Source organism: Poeciliopsis prolifica, unplaced genomic scaffold (assembly GCF_027474105.1).
Source record: "Poeciliopsis prolifica strain line A6 unplaced genomic scaffold, Auburn_PproV2 SCAFFOLD038, whole genome shotgun sequence".
Lineage (NCBI taxonomy): Eukaryota > Metazoa > Chordata > Actinopteri > Cyprinodontiformes > Poeciliidae > Poeciliopsis > Poeciliopsis prolifica.
This window is the reverse complement of record NW_026562413.1, coordinates 1,034,455-1,054,722: the sequence shown is the minus strand read 5'-3', so window position 1 is coordinate 1,054,722 and position 20,268 is coordinate 1,034,455. Positions and strand designations below refer to the sequence as shown.

Below are 20,268 nucleotides of genomic sequence, written 5' to 3'. Positions count from 1 at the left end.
GAGAATTTGTGTTCTTTCACCTGACTGCAAGAAAAATTTCACTACAGATTTTGAATTGTTCTAAATAGTTCAAAGTTACTGCTCAAAGACCTTTCCCAGAATAAAATGTTTAATCTTTCTTCCTCATCTTTTGAACTGTGAAAAGAAACTTGGAGAAAAGTAGTAAGTAACATTTATATCTTTATCAGATTTGCTGAGCACTATGTTTCCTTCGCCTCCTCTTCCGTTGGTCCAGAGTTCTGTTCGACCAGAGGATCTGCCAGGGCCTTCATTTCTTTTATCTTTACGTAACACTCAGCGTCTGCAGGGAAGAGGTTTCTCTGTGCATGAGAGAAAGAGATCTAAATCATAACAAATACATATTCATTAGGTGTCAGATGTGAATGTGGGTTGCTAAAATAAAGATAAATTGTGAGAATTAAGTCGGACGCTGCAGCTAAAAAATCTGAAACAACAAAAACAATCCACTGGAATATATAGAAATTAAAATGGATGTGGTTCCAAGAGCAGGAAGACTTTTAGACATATGAATTACATTAAAGAAGTTAAGTGACAAAACATTACTACTTAATTCATTTAAAAAATTTTAAATACCTAAAACTAAAATATAAAATATTAAGGTGATTAATTAAACTAAATTGCTTGGCTTTCCAGTACATACTACCTGATGCAGTGAAGCATATATTTTAGAAAATAATGTCCTAAAATTGCAAATGAAGGTGAAACAAATTATTCCATAATTTTACTGAGAAACACTCAAAAAAAGAGTAGATGTTGGACCTCAGTCATTTTGTCTCTTCACAACTTTGTACCTCAATTTTACAACCACAAGATGTAAAGTATTTTGGGAAAAGTTGATTTAATATTGATGAAATATTCATACATCATAAAAGATCATTCAAATACAGTTTAATTAACTTGTATGCTAATTAATCAGTTGTAATATAATTCCAACTGACTGGAAGAGCAAAGATAAACAAAAACAAATTTTGTGTACAACTGCAAAATCTAGGCCGAAAGAAACAATTACCCACATTGAAAATAACCAATTTAAAGAAAGTTTCCATTTTCTTTAGCACTGTTTTGTAAAATAAAAAAGTGTAGCAGCTGTCAGAACTGTTACCTTTCAGCTATAAGTGTCTGTGCATGTTCTCACAGTGCATAGCTGTTTCTCCGGGTACTCCAGCTTCCTCCCACAGTCCAAATATAGCCATGTTAGGTTCAGTGTGTGTGTGTGTGTGTGTGTGTGTGTGTGTATGTCCCCGAGTTGACCAGCTTAAGCGTGTGTTCCTCCTCAGTCTTTGGAGAAATGTTTGGAAATGTAAAATTTACCACTGAGCTATGTTTAGTTGCTCTGTTGAGATTTATACACAGGCAAACACAGAGTCGGCCCTTCAAATAGATGTAAAACAAACCTGCAGTACGAGACGCTGCAAGTTTCCTCCCACATCCTCCTGTCTTTCCAGAGCTGCCAGGAACAGAGGCAGAGATTTCTCTGTAATTTTGTTCCCTACACAAACAAATATAAATTTGTAAGGCATCAGAAATCCTTAGGATAGAGACTCAAAACATCCTAAAATTGCAAATGAAAGTGAAACAAATTAGTGAATACATTACTATATATAAAAATATTATTTTGTAAATACCGAATCATAAAATACATATTAAACACAAAGTAGGAGCTTAAAAAACTCTACATAAACGAACATTCAGATAATCAGAGTAAAACTGCTCTGTCTGCAAATATTAATAAATATGTTTGGATGTGAACATTTTTGTACCTGACCTGCGAGATTGAGCGAGGTGAGCGTTGTGTTTCCAGGCATGTAGAGAACGCCGTCCCTGCGATGCACAGACTGCATCAGTAGGGGGTTTCCTGTGTCCAGAGCTTCTCCCTGATTCTGAAGACAAAGACGGCATATTCAACTCAGATCCATTTGCTAAACTGTTGCTATTTCGAGATATTGCAACTGCCAAACCTCAGTCAGGATGGAACTTGATTTATCCTGCAAGGAAAAAGAAACAACGGTGTAGGAGAAAAATAACTTGTAAATTGTCATAATATGTTTAGATGCGGTGAAGTGTTTCAAGCACTTCTTGAGGAGATGACAACTTTTCTTTGCCTCCAGACTTCATAGTTCTGCTTTGAGGTCTCTTTCCGTCTGAGCCTGGGGAAGATTTGAAGACAGCTATGAGAAACCAAACAGTGCAGCTGAGGAACTGGTGAAATGTATCAGTGATGATTACCCCTCTTGACTTTGGTTTCGGTTGTCTTTTCATCTTTTTTTGCAGCTTTATTCTGATTAATATATTGGCAAAGGATTAGATGACTTTAAATTATGGTGGCTATGTGAACATTTGCTTTCAGTCTTATATCTATATATTACCTTTTTTTTGACCGCGCTCTTGGTGTCCCCTTTGCTTGAAGTGCTGTGTATGACAGAAAGATGGCCGCCAACAGTTTGCTCCAGATCCGCTCTGAGAGAAGACTGCAAGAAATGCAAAAAGCAGAGAATCAACACATCAGAAGGCCACAGAGGTTGGCTAGAGAATATTAGACAGCAAACGGCATCATGTAAGCCCGAGGAGCCCAGCAGAAAGGTCAGAGGTGAAGATATGGAGAAGATTAAAGCAAGTCTAGGTGTTGAGATACAATAAATTGATTGCAGCTTTCACAATTCACTGCTTTGGTGTAATATTAGTTGAGCTGTTATATTTCAAGTGCAAGGAAGAGTCGTATTCAGGAAACTACCATCTGCATTCAGATGAGGCTTGTTTGTTAGATTAAAAGTACCTTTTTCAAAATAACTACCTCCAAGCAGCTGTTGTAAATACTTCCTGTAAAGGTCATATTTTGGTATTAAACTGTTTTTTAATTGGTCTGACGTGTTAATCTAATCTTAAATGCAGTATTTTAAAGAAATTAATTATAATTTATTGAAAACATCCTTTGTAGAATTAATAGAGTGCTTTTCACTTATTGAGTTGAGTTAATGAAATACATGATTTTATAATAATTTTCATGTCAGTCTGTGACTGACATGAAAAGTCGAGAGAACCTGGATGCACATGTAGCATCCAGGTAAAAAGGAATGAGTAAATATTCCATTTTAAGATGTGCAAAACTGGTGAAAGCTTCAAAATATCTGCAGCTGTAATTGTAGAAATTGTGGCTCAACAAAGTACTGAATAATGGGGTTTGGTAAAAATGCGGAACACACTTTTCAGATTTTTTTCTGATGTTCTACCATAAAATGAAAATAAATTAAATTTTGCAGTTGTGGTAAAACTTCAGTTATTCAGTGAGCAACAATGTGTGCACTTCAATCGTAAGAAGCCTGAATATTTTAGAAATACAACTTTTTAAACAGCTCTTCCGATCAAAATTAATTCAGATGTTTAAAAATCCTAAAATTTTTCCATAAACAGAGAAATAAAAGATTAGATGGTTTTACAAAATGTAGTCATGTCAAAATCTCCAACCTGTATTTTGTGCAGCAGCATCCTTCTTCTTTCCACAATCTCCTTATGTTGTAGAGTTAACTCCCCGAGTGTCTAAAAATGGAAATGCTTAGCGCTGGAGGGTTATTGAATCGTGTAATATCTAATCCAGTAAGCCGAATATGATTAAGAACATCTTAACTGCGAGTTAAATGCATTATCTGGCATTTAAAGTCTTTAAGGTAAACAGATACCATAGCCAGACTGGTAGCTCCTGCGTCTCCGATGTTATTGTTGGCCAGCGATAGAATGACTAAAGTATTATTCAGCCTCAGGCCCTGGGAGGGAAAACAAGGTGGAAAACATATCAGCAGCTCTGATGGGAACATCCAGGGAGAACGTGGATCAGCACAAGATTATACCTGCGCAATATGCGCAGCACCTGCATCCCCAATATTGTTGAATGCCAGGTTGAGTGACAGGAGGTTCTTGTTAGCAGATTTACAGGTCGAGAGAGCCGAACCTATCAGACGAGCCCCCTCTTCTCCGATCCGATTATTCCGCAGTGACAAGTGGGTGAGGCTTGACCAAAGAGACGTGACGTGAATTTGGACAAATTTATGCAAAAGCACGGTTGTTAGTGGCTGGATCTCGTGTGTGTGACTCACTTGCTGTCTTCAGAGAGCAGAAGGTGGAAGCTATGCTGCAGAAGCGGATTACCCTCCAGTGTCACAGCTCTACCACAAGGCAGAGTTAACAAGCTGGATCAGTAATCCTGCATATTTCAGAGCAAATTCACTTGCAAATCCACAACTATTTCTGACTTGTCTCCTAGGAGCTGCAAATTAAAACAATGTTGCACAGTTTCGATGTCACCGAATGCTCTCACCTGAGGTTGGAGCCCAGAGACGTGTTTGCGAGGGAGATTACCATTGGATCTGACAGAGCAGCCTGCCAGAAGCTGCAGCACAGTGGACAACGTTACTAACAAACAACAAGCAGACAGCAGGGGCTCGACTCCCCTTTGTACCTGCTCATTACTCACTGAAGACACTGTAGGGTGGTCACGGATGGGAGCATCTTCAGTACTGCTTTGAAGATCTTATAGTTCACCTTCCATCCTGCACATTCAGGACAAATTGGACAATAGTTACTGCAGTCTGAAGAACCCACACTACAAAAACACAAAATTTCACCAAGTATTCGTCCAGTTTCTCATTACTCTTGAATTAAAGCAAAACTAACTAAAAAGTAATTTCTTTGCATGTTTTAAGTTAAGATTTTTTGAATATTGGTAAAACCTGTTAGTTCTGCTGGCAGATTATTTCCCCTAAACAAGAAGTTTTCTTCACATTTGAATCTAAAATGTACAGTCTGTACAAGAGACACACCTCTAAAAACTTGCAGCAGTCATTTCAACAAAAGGTGATTTTTTCAACAGATTGACTGGGGTTCAAACTTTTTATTTGTGACCAAAAAAATATCTTCCACTCTTTTTTAAATTACACAACTTTTAGTTGGCATCTCAGTGTCCTAAAATAAAGCTTGCGCTTATGAATTGATAAAAGGTGAAACAGCTTAAAAAGTATGAAAAAACATCTTCATCCTTTTTGTTTTAGCCAGTGGATCTTTCTACTTACAAAACACACCCTCAGTATATGTGGCTTTGTTGTCTTTGTTTTTTGACTTTTATAAACAAAAGAAATCACTTCAGTTATGCAACAGTGATGCTGCATACTATGTTATTAGTTCAACAACATAATAAAAGTATGTCTAGACATTTTAGCTTAAATACTGTTTGCTGATACTACAAGGAAGTGAGTTGCAGACAATTTAGAAACTCTGCACCAGGGATGCTTTATGATTACACTGAGGACTGGTGGCATAAAGTTATGTGTATGTCACTTACAGTTTACTGCAAGACAATGTGGTTATATGACTGTAAGACATGATATATATCTTGTCTTGGTTTTATATAATCTATACCATATAACATAAGAGTTGGTCACTTTGAGCCACCGTGAATGGAAATAGGGTCTATTGCCAAAAGATATAAACTTGAATTCAATTAGAAGTCTACTGAAGCATTTTTATCTCCATAATTAATCAGAATACTTAACAAACAAGTAAACTCATGCAATTAGTAAGTGCATGAGTAGGTTTATGATCATGAGGTCCCTTGAATGTTTAATTCTCACCAGAAATCTTGACCTTCCTGGTACAAAGAGGGTCATCATTTTCCAGCTCAATGCATAAAAATGGAGTACCCCTGAGAGGTGAGGCAGACAACTTTGCATCTTCATCTTCTGCAGGTAAAATTATGTTGATCATCAGACAACAGCAGCTTAAAAATGACATTCTGTAATTACATACGCACACATCACGCACAATTAGTGTTGTCAGCGATATCTACATTTTCAAATGAGTTTTCATTGGGCTTACATGGTATAGATCAATGCTAAGTAGAGCTTGATAGTAAAGGGGAAGGAAACTGATGATTTTAAATGAACGCTCCCAATAAAACACACTGGCAAAATGTGGAAACGTCTGAGGAATAATGGCACTTTGGTGTTTTTTCTGTCCAGAACAGAAGCAGCTCAGTACTTTCTTACCTTTAAAGGTGACGTCAGAGTCAATAGCGGACGGGATTTGACGTATGACTGGTGGGACGTCCTTCATATTCAGGAGAGAACAAAGCATAGGGAAGTCAACCTCCACATTTCCTGTGCAGTGATAATCATCTGAAGGATGGGGTAATTGTTAGTCAGTGACAGAACCACCTTCAAAATGATGACGTCACGGCTTACCAAAGGTCTGCACTGGTGCTGGCTCAGGAGGTTGCTGGTGACTTTTTGTGTCTGTGGAGCAACAAGGCAGAGTTATAGGATTTCTGGTCCAGTTTGCAAAACAATACAGTTACACGACTAAAGAGTTAGACCTGTAAATTACTACCGCAACACATGATGAAGACAGATAGGTCATTTTCTTACAAAGCATCAGTTTCAATAGCATAATGTTAGCTTGTCGAGTTATGATTAAATCACTCATTATTTAGCCAACCTGCGACTTTCGGCGGTTCCTCGACTTCTTGGACGACTTTATCCTTCGGCTGTTTTTTTCTGGACATCACTGACTTGTTGAACTGACCCGAACTATCTGTGTAAAACCGTTAAATTGATCTAAAAACCGAGTTAATCCTGGGAGTCGCCTCGTTACCGGGGCAACCAGGCTTGCAGTCCAGGATCCCGGATCCTATCGCGAGACTTACATTTGCTGAATTTGCGATTTTTACCTTCATGTTCATTTTTCTCTTAAATTACTTGCGATTTTTGACGAAATGACAATTAGCTTCCTGTTGTTTAAGGTTATGCTATTTTAATAATATTGTATAAAATAACTATAATATTTAAGTTTCATTGAACTACATAGAAATGTTAGTAATTAATTTTACATTTAATTTTTCTACGGTATATCACAAAATAAATGTAGCATTTTCTAAAATGAATTTGCTCTTAACAATTTTAATGATTTTTGCAAACATTTTAAATATAATTATTCATTTACAGACTATACTTATCACATGCACTTATATGCTTTTTCAAGTTAATTCAAAATAAATATTTATTTAAAACCTTATTGATGTCCTGAATTGTGACATTTCTGGTCTTAAACACTTAATTTGAGCTAGCATTTTGTACAGCAGGACATGTTGAGAGGAACCAATAAATAAATACTCTTTCTATGGTTCCTATGCATTTATCATGACACACTGGATATGTATTTATGTCCATAGTATATAAATACATATACATCTTGTATATACTCACTCAAGTACATCCACGGTTCAGTCCTTTACTGACTTTTATAAAATCGTAAATACAAAACATACTTCTTAATTCATGGCAGACATTTTAGTTGTCGAGGTTTCAATATTCCGGAAATAATTTTTTCCCACATCACAGCAATTCAGACGGTTTTTCCAGTCTGCTTTCATCCTTGTTTTACCTTTTTCTGTTTGAAAACCACAACATCAGACACCGTCTGTATTCACAATAATGTAGTGCTTTTTATTAAAAAACAAAACAAAAAAAACAAACAAATATAAAACAAAAAAGTAAAAACCAACAGCATTTTTTTCCATGACTTAAGAATTGTAATTACAAACTTTGAACGAGTGGAAGAAGTTTTTTCTCTTTTTTTTTGTTGTTTTGACAAACTGTACACATCACAAAATGTCCCTCAGTCTGCCATTTACAATGCTTGCATCTTATTTTGTGATTGTCTAAAAATAACTAAACGGATCACACAAAACACACAAATACAAGTACAAGCATCATACAATGACCGCTATCACAAAACGGAACCGTTTTCCTATTTGAAAGAAAAACAAAAAATATATTTATATATATTTATATATATTTATAATAGCATGATATCGTTTCTGACAGCTTTACTTTTTGTTTTCCTGTCAGCGTTTAAAAATATCTTAACATTTTTATGTTGGTTTGTTTTTTTAGTGTTCAACACTTTGCAGCAAAAAAACAAGGAGAAGATTCCTCCTTAAAAAAGTTATATTATTAACAAAATTCAGTGACGAAAGGTGTCGTTGCAGAGTCACTGTCGCATCCCAACGCCTTCTGACATTCTTGCTCATGCACTTTACAGGTGGACTTAATTTATAGGCAAAAGAAAAACAAAAAAACAAACAACTCAGCTTAAATTTCATGTCATCAGGACTGTTATGGTGAGTATTTCAGGACATTAGAAAAAACATGTTCCTCAGAGCTTTAAGTGTCTTCATTATAGTAATACATATTGAAGAAATTATAATAATAATATAATGATAACAGTAATAATAACACATTTAGGGCTGAGTCCTGTACAGTACAATAATAAACGAAATCCATTTTCAAGATATTGCTTTTGGAGACACTTCTTAATGTAAAGTGTGTGTATTTACACAACTTGGCACTGTACAGCTTCCTGTTCTCTTCCTCCTTCCTGTTCTCATCATTTCTTTCAGCTTGCTGCACCGGGACATTGCAGGGAAAAAGGAAATCACATCAAATAAGTTGTCTTTTTTTTTCTTTTTTTTTTTTTAAACAAACATTCTCCATGGCAATCAGTCCAAAGACAAAAAAAGAAATTTGCAAGTCGTCCCTTGCTCCAAATATACAGTATCCACTGCCCCGCCCAAGTCACAGAATATAAGAAAATATGACCATCACGATACATTTCATGTTAAGTATTGTTTTCTTAAAACTGTTAATTGCCATCGAGCCCTTAATTTTTTTTTTTCACGTTTTCTGTTTAAAAAGGTATATTTTCACAAAATCTGGCAGACACACACACACTTGCACACAAGGCAGTGGGAGACGGTGGCGGCTGTGTAAGGCGTTAGTTAAAGCCGGCGCCCTCCCTCCTCCCATCGCTGCCCGATTTAAGCTGGTGAATCATTTTGCTTCTTTAAAAAATAAAAAGAACAGGGGACGCGGCGAAGTCGACTGCCTCACGGCTGAGTTAAAAATAGTGACAAGACACTTTGACATAAGCGCAAACTCAATTCCAAAGCCACGCCACGGGTCTCTTCTGCTTCTAAATGAGCTACTTTGAGGAAAAAAAAAAAAAAAACAACAACAACTATGTTTTTAAACTTGCTTTTGTCAGGCTGCAGACAATACTGTGAGAGTGTTAGTGTATTTTCATGGCGGATACATTACCGTACACAAGAGCTTCACAATATCCAAGGTACCAAAAGTGCAGTTCTCCACCCTTGTTCTCTCTTTCTAAAGCGCAGCATCAGAGCACACCGCTCAGCTTTACATTTTCTCCTAGAAGCCAGTTTCCTCTCTCATCTTTTACATTTTCATCATTGCAGCGAGATCTCACGATGAAGAACGATAATTCAGGATTCGCGAGGAAATGAATGAAGAAACGCCTCCCTGTCCTTCTGTCCGTCCCTGTTCAGTACCAACCGTTTTGTTTTCCAATGCCGGCAAGCGATATTCATCAACCCATGATTTCTAATGTTCGATGCATTTAAGAGCATGGGTTGTTTTTTTTCCTATGTTCAATAAAATAAAATAAAAAATAAAAAAAACAGTTTTGCATGATATACTTAAATAAGAAGACCAGGCCGGTTCTCCACTTTAAGGTGGAACTTCCTTCAAGTCAGAACTTTTGCCCCTCTTCCACCGTCTCAGAGCTGAGGTCACTGTCTTGGAAGAGGTCAACTCTGAAGATGCAACGTCGCTGGATGCTTTGTGATCCATAAAGGTGGGACAGGCAACGATGCTCAATTTCCCTTCTTTGTCGTCTCTTTGCTTCCTGGCTTCTTTTCACAGCAGCGAAAGGCGGCGTGCGTTCAACAGGCACGTCAAAATTGTTACTTTCTGAGGACAAAATCTGCAAATCCAAGCGTCCTTCGCCGTAACCGCCGTCCTGCTCCTTCCTCAAGGAGATATGTGACATCAATAGCTAGAGGAGAGGAGAAAGAAGAAAATTTAGGAGCTTTTTAGAAAAAAAAAGTTAAATTGAAGAAGTGCTCATATTCAGTTGTAATTGGGGAAGTAGTTGATGTACCTATGATTTATATCCTCCTTTACTAACCAGACATGGTTCAAATCTATTCTACAGTTATTGTCATAATTTAGCCTTTCGGCCTCTTTGCATAAGACTTCAACAATGCAGCTAAAGACCACAGTAAATTGGCTCAGTTTTTCATAAAACAACCTGGCAACAAATTACGTCAACGTTTGAAACATAAACAAATAATCAGAGATATGGACAATGTTCCAAGTGGCATGTTTGACAAGTAACATCACTCTGAACATACCATATCCACAGTGAAACATGGTGCTGAGGGATCATGCTGTGGGAATTTTTTCAGAGGTTGGATACAGTAAATGGGAGAAAAATGAAAAGGCAAGAAAACCTGGCTTAAGTTCACATTCCAGAAACACAACAACTCTTAATGTTCAGCCGAAGCTACACCGAAATCTTTAAGATCAAATCATATTTATATGTTAGGGAGACATACAGATCTACATACAGATCTAAATGCAATGGAGAAAATTAATGACTCTCTAAAATCTCAGAGCTTCAGCTTTTTTTTTCCAAATGAAAATGTGCAAACATTCTCAAGACGACTGTGCAAAGCTGGTGAACTTCCAGCTGGAAACACAGGTGGTTCAAACAACCTTGATGGACGACGAAGCTGCTGGGGATTCATTTTTGCTTCAAAAAAAACAATCTGATAATCTGGAATGCTGGAAAAGACTACTGTGTGCAAGTTATGCAAGAAAGAGGTGATGTATCACTGAAGCTACGCTAACCTAAAATAGCATCTCGTTGCAAAACATGTAGCGGCAAACACCGACGCCCCTAACGCTAATGTCAGCATCTGCAGTTCACATTTCTAATGAAGGATTTGTTCTTTAAATGAGTGATCAGGTGTTTCTGAAACACCTGGGAAAACTGAACAGGTATAATAGCACTTTACATTCATCCAATGGTTGAATAACATCAATAACATTAAAAACAATAAATATATTTGTTATTGAGCTCATGTGTGTATTTATTAAATAACATATCAACAAATGGGAACTGAAAATGTTGGTTAAATGCTCTTAATGTATGGAAAACGTGAAGGAGAATGAAAGAGTGCCTCAGAAGATGTGTAGAAGTAATTTCTCATCAGTGTGTGAATGCATGTGCGAGCAGCCATGTATCTGTTGACCTACCCCCCTGCTTTGCTCCCGGTCCCTCACCGTTCTTGCTGGGCGCTCTGTGCAGCAGGTCCAGTAGAATCTTGTTGAGCCGTTCCCTTTGAGCCTCTCTCCGGCTCAGTGCCGGGTGGTGGAGAGGCGAGGAGGCTGAAGACAACGGGAGTTCGAGCATCTCCCCTATCCGGTCTTCAGAACTCTCCCCGATCTCTTTCCGCACCCCGGCCTCCAGCCCTTCCTCCTCCTCGTCTTCCTCCTCATCTCCTGGTCTCGCCCTTTCCTTTTGTCTCGGTTTGGCTGGAATGTGTTCAGGTTCCTCCGGCACAATGTCGTCCTCTACCAGCCGTCCGTCCTCGGCCCCGTGGGGGAAGTCGTCGCCGCGGTCGCAGGAGGAGCCGTCGTCCTCGCAGCCAGCAGCTTCTTTGGTTCGTTCGCTTTTCCAGGCAGACCGGCCTCCGTTCCTCTTATAGTTGTCAGGAACATAATGAGGCTGGAGGGACATAAACAATATTCACACAGATAAGTGTCTCTTTTGGATTTAGATGGATAAGATATGGAAAACTTAAGTGTTTGTACACTTTTCCCAGAGCAAAATTCAAGCACTTTTCAAGCATTTTCAACTCATTATAAAAAATAAATATTCTTTTCATTGAAACAATCCAAGCAAATTCATTTAAGGTAAATTACCTTCCTGCTCAAATTGGACACTTAAACACAATACACAAAAAAAAATCAGAGAAAAAAAAATACCCTCATAAAGTTTTCTCCCATTTAGCAAATGGGAGAAATAATCTAAACTATTTTGGCAATTCTAACTGACCTAAAACAAGAGAAGTTTAGTTTGATTTAACTTCAGTGAGGAATCCAGATATAAAAATATCTGGATTCAACTGTAAAAGTTTTCCAGATTTAGGCTTTTCATCATAAATAGATTGCACTTTATTACCAGAACTGTGTAGTTTGAAAATGAAGAACTTTCAAGGACATTATACAAAAATCAAGCACTTTCCAAATCTTGAAAACACCAAATAGAAGTATTTTCAGGGACTTCAAGCACTCGTACGAACCGTAACTAATAGACCAATTTAAATTTCCTGACAAAGACGCTAAGTCCATACAATTACATTACAAATTATACCATCTTTGTAATAGAAACCTCTTGCTTATTATTTAAATTGCCTCTAGCTTTGCATCCTCCCTGGTTTTAACAGGCAAACAGCAATGAAACGTGTGTCTCACTGTGGTTTCTCCTCAGGTTGCAATAAAAACAATGTGGTTTGCCTCATTTGTTTCTGGTTAGCCCAAAGACTAAGCGAGGCGTTTGCCGCAGGCCACAGAAATAATGAGAGTACTTTGTCACCGTTTTTCAAACAGAAGCAGAAAAAACAGCAACAAACGTCTGAGCCTCACCGAGAAGTCTCTTTTGGGCGTGAGTCGCTTGGGGAAGTGGTTGAAGGCGTACGGCTTGGTGCAGACGGGGTAGCGGTTCCGATGGATCTTGTAGAACAGGTGGGCCGATTTGTCCAGGCGATAATCACAGATGTACACATCTTGCTCCTTCACGCCTTTTGGCCTGCCTGTGGGGGAAATGAGCTTTGTGTTGGTGCATAATTTCTATGATTAGGGGAAAATCTGACCTCGGCTCAATCCTGCTTCCTAATGACATGTTTAGAAATAGAAAAAACATGCACATGGTCATCGAAATTTCTGTTTTCCCTTTACCTTTGCAGTAGGTGTAAAGATCGAGGACACAGCATGTCGCCACCACCGCCTCCAGGGGAATGATCTCGTACAGCGGCATGCGGAACAATTCGTTCTGGTAGAAACGCCGCGACGGGGAATGGTGCGTCTCATGGGGACGGAAGTAGTGATGGCCAAAAGCAAAGCGCTCGCCCCTTCAGAGTTTGTGCGGATGAACAGAGCAATATAATTAGCTTAATGTGTTTCACAGACCATAGCTTCATTACGAATGTGAGCTTACTTTTCGTTCTTCCACAGTTTCTCGATCCGGAAGATGTCGAGTTTCTCTCGGTTGATGTGGGACAGAAGACGGTAAGACTGCCGGACGGGTTGGCCTTCAGGACTGCGCCGGCTGTCTCTCATCAGGTACACACAGTCACCTGCTCACAACAAATGTATCACATTACAAACCAAAGGCCTGGCACTGTCTTTTTTTTTTTTTTTTTGCTGAAATTGAATTATTTTTTTGCATGGGTGTTCATACTACCAATTAACCACAACCAAATGAGATTTCTGTGTCCAAATGCCAACCAAACACAACATGCAGGAATATTGGATTTGTAAAAAAAAAGAGGGTTCATCTTTCAGCACGTGTCTGTTTGCTACATAATTTTCTTATGGTTATGTAAAAGTTAACTTTTTGTCAAGATAGCGCTCCCTTGCTCCCTCTCTGTGTTGTTTTTTATATTTTGTTGTTGTAAATAGAAATGGTAAAGAGAAGGAATTGTGTAATTGATCACAGGATTTGTGACCTTGAGGTAGAATCAAGCTTTTGAAAGTTTCAGAAATAAATAACAATAATAATAATAATTAAAAAAAGACCAACATGGCAGAATGACCATTCAGACTGCAGACGCTTTAAAAATAATCAGATACGTATTTGAATAAGTTCCACATATGGAAGAGGCACAAAATGGATTTTTTGGGGTTGAAAAGATCAGAATCGGACCATTCAGACTTTGTTGAGAAAGATGGATAAGGGCGCAAAAAGAAAAAAAGAGCAGTTTTTGTTATATTTAATTGTAGCCTAATTAAGGACACGGGTTAAATGTGCATCTCTGTTTGAAGACGTCTGCAGCCTCACTGAGGAATGGTGCATTCATGTTAACTATTAAGAGTTCTACCACAATAAAACTGCCACTTGAAGCATTGAATTGGGATCAAAAGTAAGTCTCATAAAAGCCAAATTTTTACATTTGCTGCTTCATAGCTTGACCCCGGTTTAAACTTCAAATACAATTTGTGTAAAATGTTTTAAACATATGATTTACAGAGATGAGTCATAAAAAAAAGAGCTCTGGGTTGTTAGTTCTTCTGTTTCCATACCTTGGTGTAACAGCAGGTCATCTCTAAGGAGACATATGTAGTAGATGGAGCCAGCCTGAGCATAGCTGGGCTGGGGGATCATGGGAACCTCCTGTTGTTACAATAACACATGAAGAATGAGGAGGAAGCCGTAAAACCGGCACAAAAAAGGAGACATCAAATATGTAAAAGAGAGAGACGTACCCTATCTACAGGTCGAGGGTCACACTGCTCACAGAGGTAGTGCTCCACTTCGGTCTCCAGACGCATGCAGTCACAATGCTGCCACACCTTTCATTACAAGAAATGAAAACGTTACTCACACTAGAGAAAAATTGAGACTAAAACATCTCAACTTTCTCTTAATGGAGCATTTTTCCAGCTGCTTTTCATTGACTAACCATGCACTTTTCACATTGGATCATCACTCCTTCATCTTTGTACATCCCACAGATGCAACGGATGACGTCGTCGTCCTTGTCGTGCGGCCCCGACCCCCCTCCGTGGTGGTGGACGTGGTCGCGCTCCAGCGAGTCCGAGCTGTCGGCCTCGCTGGCGGTCTCGCCCACGATCTCGTCGATCTGGACGGCGGCTTCGTTCCGGGCGCTGTAGTAAGCTTTCCTCAGCCGGCACACGTCCCGGCCCACCGAGGACTTCCTGCCGTAATATTTCTGCAGAGAGAAAAAAACCCGGTGCTTTCCATATTAATAAAAGGAAATATAATTCTAAGAAACAACAAAAAAACATATATTGGCTCCTCCAGCCATGTATGGAAGAGGATTGGGGTCAGAGAAAAAATAAAAACATCAGACTTTTTATTGTCTGAATCCAAATTGCTTAAATTGTTTATCATCAGGCAAATCTAGTTAAGACTCAAATCTACCAAATACATTTGGGACAGGCTTCCATCAGTCTGGATAAAGTCCGTTTAAACAGTTGTGTGATTATTTTTATATACTAACAACATAATTGACATACACCTAAGAATATTTAGTTATTTATGTGGATTTTGACACAGAATATAAATTATGAGAAAAAACCCTGAGTTTCAATAAATTTGTTTTTTTTGTTGGTTCTAATCCTCTTTCATTCAGACCTTAGTAAAAGGCTTTCATTGTTTTTGCTTCCAGGTTCGATATGAATGATCTGCAGGACTCAGATAACAGAAATCAACAAATCTATTCTTTGCTCAGAGCCAAAAGCTCCCCTCAACACAAAGTGTAAAGAAAATTTACTTCACAAAAGAAAAAAAAAACCCTTGATGAGAAGAGGTGATCCTAATTTATACACCCACTTGAAACTCCTGTGACTCAAAGACTAATCGACTTCAAGAGCTTTTAAATGGCCCTTATTTAAACAGTTCAGCTATAGAAAAGAAAACCTGCAGATTGGGGTAAAATATCAGAAAGCAAGAAAAAAAAAAATCAAGTTCAAGTGCTGTGTGAATGAGAAAGGCAGGTGGAGTCTTTCTCATTTCTTTACAAAAGGCTGGGTGGAGTTCAACAATCATTTTGATTTCTAATCCAGCAAGATCAGATTGAATTGAGCTAAACTTTTCTCTTTTTCAGTGTCTGATGAAGACTAAATGCCTTATCCTTCATTTCATTGCAAAATATTTAATTTGATGCTGAAACTGACTCCGGTTTTTCTCTGAGCTCTGCTGCATCGATTCAGATTTTTGAAATTAAGCCTTACAGACTCATTTGTGCAAATTTGGTTTTAAGTCAAGAAAAATGCAACAAACACTCTGCATATAATGAAAAGTGTGCGGCCTAATGTGATTATTTTTGCCACAACAGCATTTAAGACTGAAGTGGAAAAAGACGAGACTCGGTAATGGAGGCAAACCAGCTTACCTCAGCGTTGCGAAACACTTTGAGCATGTCTGTGTCGAACGCTTCCACCGTCTTATAATGGCCGGTGAGGATTTGCTTCTCGATGGTGCTCAGGTCCAGAGGGTCGGACACCTTCTCATAGTACTGGCTGTTCCTGTGGGCACACAAACACAAAGTCATCAGTCTCCAGTTAAAAGTCCTCGCCTCTGACTAGGACAAAACAAGCGTACGAGTCCGTGCTGGCACTCACTGAGCCGCTAGAGCAGCTTCAGCATAAGTGCCGTTTCTGTTTTGACACCAGCTGATAGCCATCAATACACACGCTTTCACGGCTCAAATGCGTGGCGAAAGATAAAACTGTTACAGTGTGTGGGTGCTGTACACAAACACAGAAGTAACATTGTTGATAGAAAAACAGAGTTTCACCTCTTCCTGGATGGCAGGTTCACCAGAGGAGCAGCAAGGATTTGTCCCGATGAGTCTGAAATGACAAGGAAATCATTTTAGTAACTGCTTCATTTGAACCATTACAGGATAAAAGATGAAAACATCTCTCCAACATTTGTGCAGATGCTGACGTGGATTTTTAAGAACTAAAACAATTCAAGACATTTATGGGACAAATCTGATAAAAACACGACTTGTCTTTATCTTCCCAAACTGGCAAACCCATTTCTCCCTCTAAAGGGAATCCATTAGCTCGTATGCAAGCTGTGCAACAGCAGAGTGCTTCACAAACTCACAGAAGTGTCCAAGACATCAACAATGTTGTGTATGAGGAATTTGAAAAGGTCAACATAGTTCCCGATACATGCTGAACTACATAATTTAACTTAATAATGTTTAATTAAGACAATAAAAATAGTCCTACTAGTTTTTTATTTTGTTTTTCTGCTCTTCATAAAAAAAACAAAAACAAACCAAAGTCTTAATTTCCCCTCATTGTCAAAAACAGAGACAGTAATGAGCTTCAAACTTTTGTATCATGACAAATTCAAGTTTGAGGTCAACATCTCGTTCGTGAGTTAGTGTTTTAAAACTTTATTAGGTAGATAATTTGGTACAATATGCCAGTGGTCTGTATGTTATGAGTGTGAAGTTGGTGAAAAAGCAAAATAAATTGCAGCGTTTCCCTCCACTGACCTTTGTAGCTGGTGATCATGTCACAGATCTCTTTGAAGATGTGCGCCAGACGCGCGGTACGTGTCACTTCCGTGTTTTCTTCAGCGGCAGCGAGTCTCCGAGTTCGAACCGACCGCGACGTCTGCAGAGCTGAGAACTGGGTCAGGAACACATCTAGAAAGAGAACAGATGCCTGTTAGAAACAGTTCAGGTTAGGCAGCAGGAAAATAAAATCAATGCCAACCTTTAGTGTTTGTCTCGATTGTTATTTCACTGCAGAACTCTCTGCCTGTTAACTAACCTGACTTGATGTTGCCGTCGTCTCGGATAACTCCTCCCCAGCGAGCGTACATCGAGATGCTGCTGGGATCCCGCTCTCTTTCCCCCTCTCTCTTCTGAAGCTCTTGTTTCTCTCTCATCTTCTCCCAGTTTCGCAGCAGAAAGACGCTGTGCTTCAGCACAAAGTTTCTGATCACAGCAGAAGAGAAGAAGACAGCGAGTATAAAAGTTTAGCTTTTATCTAATTGTAGCTCTACAGGGTGTTAATGTACAGGCATCATTGCTGCTGCAGTAACACATAACCGATAATGACTTTATCTAACTAATCAAGAAACTTCTCTGCTTAATAAGGAAGTAATAACAGAAAAAGTACTATCCATAGTAAAATCTCCTTCAATGCAAGTGGAGATAATTTGTAAAATACAGATAAAGATATACATCTCTATTACAATAAAAGCTGAATTCAAAAGTTGACTAATATAATAACATAGTGGTCACAGAATTTGAAACTAGGCTTTAAGGAAACTCTCACCTCTCTCTGTTAGACATGGGCTTCATGAGATGTGGATAAAACTTGTTGCTGTCACTGGACTCTTCCTCCTGAAGTTAAAGAAAACCAAAATTAAGACCATATTTTAAACACAAACAATGAAGTAAGAAGAAAACCCTTTCCGGGCATTCTGTGATACTTTCTAGAAACACTGAGCTACACAGATCAATTGTGAGCCATGAAAAGGAAATTTTGCATCTAGTAAGACATTTCTAAATGTACGAGTGTTCAAGATCACTGTTTTTCCCCAAATCCTAACTTAGGTGAAATGATGTCAACAGGCAGCACTGAAAATAAGCAATCCAAAAAATTCTTAGACGAACTTTTCTTTAACAAAAGCATTATTTGGACCACTCACTCTCTTCTTGAGTTGGTGTTTTGACTTCCTCTTCTCTTTGAGTCGGCCCAGCCTCCGAGTGCCTCCGTTTTTTCCTGGGAGGCCGTTGATGCGCTGGCTCTTCCCTCCGATGATGCCCCGGCAGCTCTCCGAGCCGCACTTGCAGACTTGCTGCAGAGAACAAAGGAGAAACAAAGTGGGAAGAAAATTATAATTCGTATTTAGTCCAGATAAGTGAGTTCTGCGAAGAAAGAAGGAGCAGAAAAATATTTTTTTAAAACTAGAAAGGAAATTTGAAGACAAGCAAATGCGCATACTGACCAGACATAAGTAACTTGTTAAGTATTTCTTTTGTGCTTTTCTATTGGAAGGGTAAACCAAGTTTAATCTCAGAACACTTAGATAAATAAACACTTCTTAGCTTATCTTAGTTTTCTGAGCTAAACTTAAACTTGAATCTGTTTTGTGTGACCCGCTTCCCTTGGCAGTATTAGTAATTTACAAACTTGTGGGATAAAATGAGAATAAAAAAAAATGAATCACACATGTGTAAAGAGGTGAAAAAGTTATCCAATGTTTCACCTGCTCCTCAGTGTTGAAGGAATGAAAGTTGTAGTCGTAGGTGAGTTCAGTGCCGCTGTGGATGTCCTTCAGAGCAAAGAGACCGATTCTGTAAACCCCGTTCACTGACCTGCAAAACAAGACAAAGTGATTTCATACATAAATGCATAAAAACCTGTAAATTTGCCTTTTTTGAAACATTATTAAAAGGTATTTGAAAGATGTTGCATTATCAAACAATTTTCATATCACTAGCTCTGCAAAAAGGTTTTTTTTTTGTATTATTCAAATATATAAAACACTACGAATTTCCACTATTTTCAGTTTTTAAATACATTGACAACAGTTTGAGCACAAATGGATCTATTTGGAGCTTAATAAAAATAAGAAAATAAAAACTTTTTTTTTTTTTGCATATTATAGTCAACTTAATACTAAAAAACAAAAGTATATGGTTAACATCTGAATTGACAAATCAGACCTCTAAGAAAAAAGAAAGAAATGGCATCAGCCAGGGGAGCCAGTCTGGTCAGAGCATGTATAACAAAAATTGTTAATTTAAAGCTCCTGTAATTAATTCTGCAGCTAAATGCTAACTGCTGCCATTCAAACAGCAATAAAAATGGTAATCAAAGCAAAAATACAATATATGAACATTTTACAGCAATAATTTCTGGTTATTATAATATTTTTATTGCGCTGTGAATGATGAACATCCAAAGTCTACCAGAGATTGATGAAAAACAAATGTAGATATCCTTATTCCAGGAGTCTGAGCTTTAATAAAAATGTCATACTGACAGCTAGACTGAGACTGAAGGGTCTTTATATTTTTACTCCTGTCCAAACGAAAGCTGTGTCCCAGCTTTACTATTCTTTAAAGAACAAAGCCCATTATGCTGTTTGCCAGGCGCTCAATAATTTATTCCTTCAACAGGCGGAAAAAGCTGCTTCAGCACATTGTCTTCAAGCACCAAAGCTGTATCTAAGGCCTGGTTGCTTACAATTTCTCTTGTGTGACAAGATGAATGACTTGTCTGGCTTTGTGCTGAACATCCTCCAACCTTGAAGAGGATTTTTATTTCAGCTTCACATTTCGTCCACACAGGCCGGCGTCCTACATTATGAGAGGGCATCGCGGTTTGAGGGCAAAGACCAAATCCTCCGAGGGTGAAGAAGGTGATGGCAAATGTTTCAGATGGTTTCACTTGTGGAGAATTGGGCGCTGTCCAAACAAGCCTCTGACATGCAACATGAAGAGGCTCCTGGAGGAGTGGTGAACTGTTTCGACAGGGAGAAAGTGACCTTAAACTGTTTATGTGGCCGCGCAGTGTCGAGAAGCAAGGTGACCTCATCAGATTACCGCCGCAAACA

At 38.4% G+C, this 20,268-nt stretch overlaps 2 protein-coding genes across 4 annotated transcripts in view; both read right to left on the bottom strand.

Moving 5' to 3' along the window:
* Positions 1-167: 167 nt before the first annotated feature.
* On the bottom strand, positions 168-6,671 carry lrrc71 (leucine rich repeat containing 71). Of its 2 annotated transcripts, none has more exons than XM_055054031.1 (17): positions 6,502-6,671; positions 6,249-6,299; positions 6,054-6,182; positions 5,640-5,747; positions 4,487-4,562; positions 4,331-4,402; positions 4,110-4,178; positions 3,864-4,023; positions 3,696-3,779; positions 3,484-3,555; positions 2,388-2,489; positions 2,248-2,299; positions 2,095-2,168; positions 1,980-2,006; positions 1,782-1,901; positions 1,416-1,510; positions 168-320 (listed from the first exon to the last, which is right to left on the bottom strand). In XM_055054031.1, the coding sequence occupies exons 1-17, from the start codon at positions 6,566-6,568 to the stop codon at positions 284-286; spliced, it is 1,395 nt and encodes a 464-aa protein (XP_054910006.1). In that variant the 5' UTR covers positions 6,569-6,671; the 3' UTR covers positions 168-283. The 2 variants fall into 2 exon arrangements, with proteins under 2 accessions (XP_054910006.1, XP_054910005.1); XM_055054030.1 differs by having other exon boundaries at positions 1,787-1,901.
* Positions 6,672-7,483: 812 nt separating this feature from the next.
* The window catches only part of ash1l (ash1 (absent, small, or homeotic)-like (Drosophila)), a 35,304-nt gene continuing 22,519 nt past the window's right edge, over positions 7,484-20,268 (bottom strand). Inside the window, exons 13-27 of one of the 2 annotated variants that reach the window (XM_055053710.1) lie at positions 18,916-19,024; positions 18,355-18,504; positions 17,979-18,046; positions 17,469-17,635; positions 17,189-17,341; positions 16,472-16,526; positions 16,067-16,199; positions 14,612-14,881; positions 14,415-14,501; positions 14,232-14,322; positions 13,147-13,285; positions 12,888-13,060; positions 12,576-12,742; positions 11,184-11,655; positions 7,484-9,918 (exon numbers count right to left, since the gene is read on the bottom strand). In XM_055053710.1, the coding sequence (XP_054909685.1) occupies positions 9,827-9,918; positions 11,184-11,655; positions 12,576-12,742; positions 12,888-13,060; positions 13,147-13,285; positions 14,232-14,322; positions 14,415-14,501; positions 14,612-14,881; positions 16,067-16,199; positions 16,472-16,526; positions 17,189-17,341; positions 17,469-17,635; positions 17,979-18,046; positions 18,355-18,504; positions 18,916-19,024 (2,326 nt within the window). In that variant the 3' untranslated portion in view covers positions 7,484-9,826. The remainder of the gene's footprint in view (positions 9,919-11,183; positions 11,656-12,575; positions 12,743-12,887; positions 13,061-13,146; positions 13,286-14,231; positions 14,323-14,414; positions 14,502-14,611; positions 14,882-16,066; positions 16,200-16,471; positions 16,527-17,188; positions 17,342-17,468; positions 17,636-17,978; positions 18,047-18,354; positions 18,505-18,915; positions 19,025-20,268) is intronic. The other variant, XM_055053711.1, reaches the window with a different exon arrangement.